We start from the raw sequence: 6,885 nt of genomic DNA on the forward strand, positions 1-6,885 counted from the left end.
CTGTAATAGACAGGGAGGGTCGGATCATGTACGTGTTGGATATAATATGAACATCGGTTGCAAAACCCAAGTATGAAGATGCCACCTAAGTGGCATGTTTTAACAGCCCATGGTATTTTGTTGCTCTCATCAGTCTATTCATGTTACCAAAGAATATACAATTCCAGAAGTTCCGTGTAAGGTAAACCTGGCTGTATGAGCATTACTCAAACCTTCATTGCTTGTTTGAATAATGAGATACCAACTATCTCTTTTCTTGCTCTTAATCATGATCGTAGTCGTGTATTTTGACTATCACCATGTCCATTAAGTGATTAATGTTCTTTTTCATTTATTTCAAAGGCTTTTCCCTATTTCATCGACCTCCAAAATTATGTATGTATGTTTATACCCCCAGTCAGTTGTCGTTGGTCCGTCCTTTTCTTGAATGGTAGATGTCACGCAAACCTTACCTTATTGTATTTTTAGGATGATGAGGTATTCTCTCACTATTTTAATTTGAATTTTGTTAACCAGTTCCTTAAACTTACCTTTTAATATATTAAAATTAGTTTCATGAATACCTTTATCATTAATTGGTCACACGTATCTTCCACTACAAATTAAAGATATTCTTTGTTTTTGAAAGGAAATTACAGATATTCTTAATGGTAGTGGCTTTTAACAATTATGTCTCTTTTTAATCCTTTTAATCTAAAAATCATAAGATTTTGGCAACGCCAAACTAATCCTTTCAAATTCTATCATCACCCATTCCTATCAATATAGTATTGTTTTCTAATCTGTTTAAGATATTCTAATTTTTCTAATTAAAATTAAAAGAAGTTATATATAGTAATAATTGGCTTAATTATGATATGATCATTGAACTGCATTTGCTTTAGTTAAAATAGATAAAAATTATCATAGGAATTAAGTGAGATGGTAAGAGTCTCTCTTACTTTAATAAGTAGTCGAGAGCTTGATCCTCGCCTTAGGTATGGGGCAATTTTAATATTCGTGGTCGGTGTTTACCCCTTAGTGAGTCTACAAACGTGGAGGATTAATCACTTGACTTGCTCTAGTGAATATATTAGCAAACAAAAAAAAAAGAAAAAAAAAGAAAAAAAAAGAAATGATAATTGAGGTACTAAAGTATGAAGAAGATTAAGTACTAAAGTGAAAAAATAATTTATAAATCAAATCGTGCAGTTTTATATATAGTTTTAGTAGAATAATAAATATATAATTATAATTATAATTTTTAATATTTATCTTTTTTTATTATTTTCACTTTAAATCTTCAAATTTTAATTAAATTATTTTTCTTTAACCTGAACAATTGACGAGAATATTAAAAATTTAATAGTAATATGATAATCTAACTGACAATTGACATGTAATTTGTAAAAATTCATAAAAATAACTTCAACAACGAATTATATGTGAAAAGTCTTGTAGGTTACAACTTTAATGCTATTAAGATTTTAGTAGTTGAGTTTAATCAATTTTTACATATTAAAATTTAAAAGCTTAATTGATTATGCATATTAATGTTTTATTTTAATGATTAAAGCTGAAATTGTTTTTTAAGGCGAATGTGTCAAAAAAAAGTTAAAACGTACGAGACTAAAAATTTACTACCATGTTTTCACCAAAAAAAAATATTTTTTTTACTATCATGCTAATATAAGTAAGAGCGTTGAAAATATCACGAGAAGTTAAAATCTCAGCATATTTGTAATCTGTTCTTTTTTTAGACTGTGATCTTGATGAGATGAGATAATGATATAGTCTCTTTCCTATTTGAAGTTAAAACAGAGGAAATCACCATCCTACATCATTGACTGTGAAATCAATCTCAGCCGCACCACATTTAGAAAATTACGTTTTTCACCTTCCATAATGACAAAAACACTAAAATGAACCGCACGGACGGGGATTTAACGCCACGTCATCATATCTCTGTCGTTTACATGCATGCTTATTTATGAGAACGACCCTTTTTCTCCTTTTTAATGAAATTGATGAATTGTTTATTTAAATACACTTCAAAATAATTACCATAGAAAAAACAAAAATAATTTTTTAATACTTTAAAAATGAAATTTCATAATATGAATACTTTTAACACACTTGTACTGATAAATACTAGTATTCACAGTTTTTTCACGTCTTTTATAGGTGAAGAATGAAAGAAAAAAGGAAGAAGCTGGTTTTATCTCAGAAGGGGTTATTTTGATTTGCATTAAGAAACAGAAATCCTTAACAGTTGAAGTTTGAATTGATGGATTCATAACCATCATCAACATAAACTCATAAAAAACATTCAGCAAATTCTAAGTCATAAATCTTCCTTTTGAACACAAATATTTGACTAAGAAACTTCTTACAGACATCCCCCCTTAGAGGAACTAAAAACACTCTTTCATGGTGTTGTGCAACTTCTAGAGCGATCATCATCCATGTTTTTCTCAAATACTGGTGTTCTGAATCATGCAAATATGCTCAAGGGACCTCTCTTGTTTGGCCCTTCTAGTCTGTTTTCGGCAGTTCGAATACCTGTGAGCCATGACCTGGGAAAATATGTTATCAGGATCGTCAAGAACAAGTTGAGTTACAAGCTTGTATTCAACTCGAAACTCATTGGAGGAAAAGGAAACGGAGCATTGAGAAAGTTTTAACTCACCTTCCATCGGCATCATTGCGTGAATCCATCCTTATGTTCAATCTTTTGACCGTCTTCATAAACGTACTACGGTACCAATAAGAAGGAAGTTTTGAAGATTTAAAATTCGTTAATTTCATACTAGCAAAGACCAAAAGACAGAAAAAGATAAACGAGGTTTTTCGAGTTGATACCTGAATGGTTCATCTCCAGTTTGTTTGACAGCACCTGTTGCATCTCGATACAAGACATGGCCCAACATCTCTGATCTTTCTCTTCCAAACATGTTAGCCAACCTCCTGTATAGCTCTTCATAAGAACCGAGAACTGTGAGGTCAAGAGTTCGTTCCACATCCTCAGATTCCAAGAATACCTTGCAATGACCAGTGGCTGAGCCAGGTTCTGGGGTTTGATAGTCCTGCCGCCACAATAATGTGGTAGTAAATGACTTCTCTGGAGACAATTGATTCTCAAGAGCAGATCCTGAACCATTGGAAGAATCTTTTCTTTTGTCTTCATTCTTGACCGAAGTTTTTACTCCAGTTGAACAGCTATGAGAAAGCTGCTGCTCGGTAAGTATCGGCTGACCAAAGAGTAAAAACTGGTGTCTCTTTCCGTTTTCAGATTTCTTTTTTGGACTAGAATTCCCTACTGTTAATAAGCACAATAGATTATCATTGTTACTGTCTGTGTGCTTTGTCATTGAGATGCCATTGGGAACTCGAGGTTGTGGATCAAACAGCTGGAAGCCAGACGGAAACAGTCCAGACTTCAGTTTATTAAGATGAGGATCTGATGAAGATAATCTGAATTGAGCATGCCTGGCTCCCTGTATGCCTGCAGGAGCATTATCAGATAAACAACGTAAGGGGTTGCTTGACCTGAGGGGATGACCAGAAAACGGTGGCATCGGAAATTGTTCGACAAGGGGGAAATCGAGGTGCTCAGGAAGCCTCAACTTCTTTCTGGGGGTCACTGTTGAGAAGGGTGACAGGTGGACGGGAAGCATGTTCGGTACCAATTCAACCAACCAGGGACTCACGCGTTCAACATTTTGCAGCAAATCTGGTTCATCCCATGTTACCTGCAATAGTGATTATAAATTAAGTGCAGGCTGCTAAAAGCCAAACGGAAACACGGCCCTTGTACAGAAAAATTAACTAAGCTGCATCAGATTCCTGTTTTAACGAGCATTTCATTTTATATAATGAAAGCACAAATCAAACTATTTTCATCCAAAACGAAAAAATATACTCACAATTTAACACATGTTGTCAGAAAACAGATTACAATTGTCCTGAAATTAATTCAGCAAATGCACCAGAATCCAGAAACAACCAAATTGCAAATAATATTCAGGAGAAATCAATTAAATGGAGAAAAATGAAAAAAGAAGAAGATAGAGTAGCATTTTTGTTGTAACGATACATGAATCACTGACAATCGTGTTAGCAAGTGAGTCCCGCAATGGTGAAGCAAGACATACACTTGACTTGCCTAATAAGTAAGGAAAGGATTAAATTGGCCTTCATGACATGACCATAATCCAGGAAATAACATACCAGAAACAGAGTATTTATGGTCACATAATGTCTGCAACTAATCGACTGAATCCGTCAGAAGTAATGCAAGAGAATAAAGATGAGAGAGCTGATATAGCAAAGCTTGAAAAGGACCAGCAAAAGTTGGAAATATAATACACCAACCGTCATTATAGTTCTGCAAGCAAGAGCTAATGCTAATCTGTACTTCAATAACGCCTATATTTAATTCACCTAGTCGATTCCAAAGACACGATTTACACTAAGGGATTCCTGAGTTAAAGGTACAAGATTCAACACCACCAAATAAACATGAACAGGGTTAAAGTACCTGAAGAAGGCGCCACGGGGAATTAGGCCAACGAAGGGGGTCTGCAATATGAACAGAAGATACAGTCCCCATGAACCAACTAATCCTAGAACAATCCTCGGTCTCGAAAGCCATCTTGAACCTCATCAAAGAACACCAAGGAACCCTCATTGCCGCCCTTACTGCAGATGCCTTAACACAAAACTCCGGTGTGCTTGCTCTCGGATAGTAAACTATCTCAAAAGGCTGGCCATTAGCGGCAAGCGCCACTGCCTCCACAACAGCCTCTGCTCTCACTTTTCCCTTCCCTCTCGGACTCCGTTTTCGGGTTATCTTACTCTCATCCTCCTTCAAGAAACCTGAAAACCCTCCATAAGGACTAACGTCGTTTCCATTTCCAAGACCAGATTCAGCTCCAGTATCATTCCCACGCTTGGCCCGCCTTATCCCAACACAAAGCTCACCGTTTTCGGCTCTCAAGAACACAATGGAGTCCCCAGCAACAAGTTTCTTATGGTTAACGAAACTACTCCAGCCAGTAGTCAATAAATGTCTCCTAGGGGTTCCCCTATAGATATGCCTAAACTTCCAAATCTCACCATGAACATCCCTGGCAATCACAGTTTGAACCGGAGGATCGGCAGTGTAATCCAGTCTCGGAAATATGGTTTCAGCACAATATCTGGGAACCGAAAAACCACCTCCGTTGTTTGCATCGGATTGAGTCAATGTCTTAGCAAAAGAAGCAGGCTTTTCCACATTATCAGACCCACCACCGAAAACGGCATCGTTCTCGAGATCAGGCTCAGTGTTGGGCAATGGTACAAGCATGATCTTGGCATACACTTCATCGGTTTCAGCATCAGCCAAGAATTTGACAGAAGCCACCCGGCAAAGAAGTAGAGCCGGGATTGGAGGAGAAGATGAAAAATCGACCGGATATAAAGAGTGTTCGGCATGGCCTTGAGGAAAGTAGAAGACTTTGGAGTTCACTGGTGGAATTTGAACCATGGATCCAGCACAGGCATGCCATAGCTGAGGATCCAAGCTCTTTTCTGCCTCTTTCCTCATTTCTTTCTTTCAAGTTGGGGTTTAGGTTTTAGGGACAAACAACTCAGGGATTGGTTATTAAATTCAAGATTGAGAAACATGAACTGGGAAGTGAAAACCAGTTCATTAAATTTTAGGACATCAATTAAAAACCTCTCTCACCCTTTTATTAAAACACCCCCCAAAAAAAGAAGACACCCTTTTAATGCAAAGCTTCCTTTCCTTTTTCTCTCTCATCTTTGCATGACGATCAAATAGTATTAAGAAAAAGACAAGCGAAGGAGACAGAACATTTTTGCAGGCTTTTCAAACTAACGGGGTTTGGTTTAATTGTAGAGAGAGAAAAAGATTGAAAAGAACATTGATCCCTTATCAGAAATCAGGTATGGAGACAACCACCATAATATATTTATATCCAAAACTCAAAGCTTCCTCTCTCTTTTTTTCTTTTTTTTTTCTCTCTCTCTATGAAGACCCGATTGTTTGTGGAATCTTTTGAACCTTTTAAAGATCTTTAAACCGAACTCTCTCTAGACAACAGGAACAGAACAAACAAAGAAGAGATCCCAGATCAAACAAAAAAGGTTAAAATTTTTAGAAAATAGATTATGGGGTTAAAATATCATGAGATGACATAAAAGGAAAAGTGAATAAAAATGAATATCGCCGCGACAGAATATGGCGTAAAAGAGAGAAGAAAATTCGTCTGTTGTCACCGCACAGTAATCTGAAACAAACCTAAGAGAGACCGCTAGAAGTCGGTTACCTATAGTTAATTTTCCTGATAAACTAAACTGTAGTTTAAACGATAGTTAACTTAGCTAATTGGATTGGATTGGAACTGGACTGACTGACTTGGTTCTGTTTTCTCAGCATGTTTCCACTTTTCAGGCGCGTGATTCGACAATTTCTTCACCGAATCTGGCTGATGAGCAGCAACTTTTTTTGTTTTTGTGGGGGATTTTGCGATTTTTTGGTCGGAGGTTACGAGGAAAAAGTGGATGGTTACACACTAGTTACATGAGTGTTAATATTTTACAGAGTTTTTATAATATTTTTCAAATTATATAAATAAATGTGATTTTTTATTACTTTTACAAAATATTATAGGAAATGTTTACTGTTGAGACGGCATGGTAGTCCTGCGTGAGTAAGAAATGAGTTACTGTTTGTTGACTGAGTACGTAATTTTTTTATATTAAGAAAATTAGTGGCCATAATTTTCTTAGGCAAACAATTCTAAAACCAAAACGAAATCGTCACATGAAAGCAGTCCAAATAGCAAAGCAATTGGCTAAAACATAATCTTTTTCCTCTTAAATTTTCTATTATTGTTC

The 6,885-nt window shown here is 35.9% G+C and overlaps 1 protein-coding gene across 1 annotated transcript; it reads right to left on the bottom strand.

Annotated features, from left to right (window-relative positions):
* Positions 1–2,195: 2,195 nt before the first annotated feature.
* On the bottom strand, positions 2,196–6,565 carry LOC107959020 (auxin response factor 10). Its single transcript, XM_016894969.2, has 4 exons — positions 4,520–6,565; positions 2,842–3,731; positions 2,669–2,734; positions 2,196–2,555 (listed from the first exon to the last, which is right to left on the bottom strand). The coding sequence occupies exons 1-4, from the start codon at positions 5,567–5,569 to the stop codon at positions 2,474–2,476; spliced, it is 2,088 nt and encodes a 695-aa protein (XP_016750458.1). The 5' UTR covers positions 5,570–6,565; the 3' UTR covers positions 2,196–2,473.
* Positions 6,566–6,885: the final 320 nt, after the last annotated feature.

Source organism: Gossypium hirsutum, chromosome A05 (assembly GCF_007990345.1).
Source record: "Gossypium hirsutum isolate 1008001.06 chromosome A05, Gossypium_hirsutum_v2.1, whole genome shotgun sequence".
Lineage (NCBI taxonomy): Eukaryota > Viridiplantae > Streptophyta > Magnoliopsida > Malvales > Malvaceae > Gossypium > Gossypium hirsutum.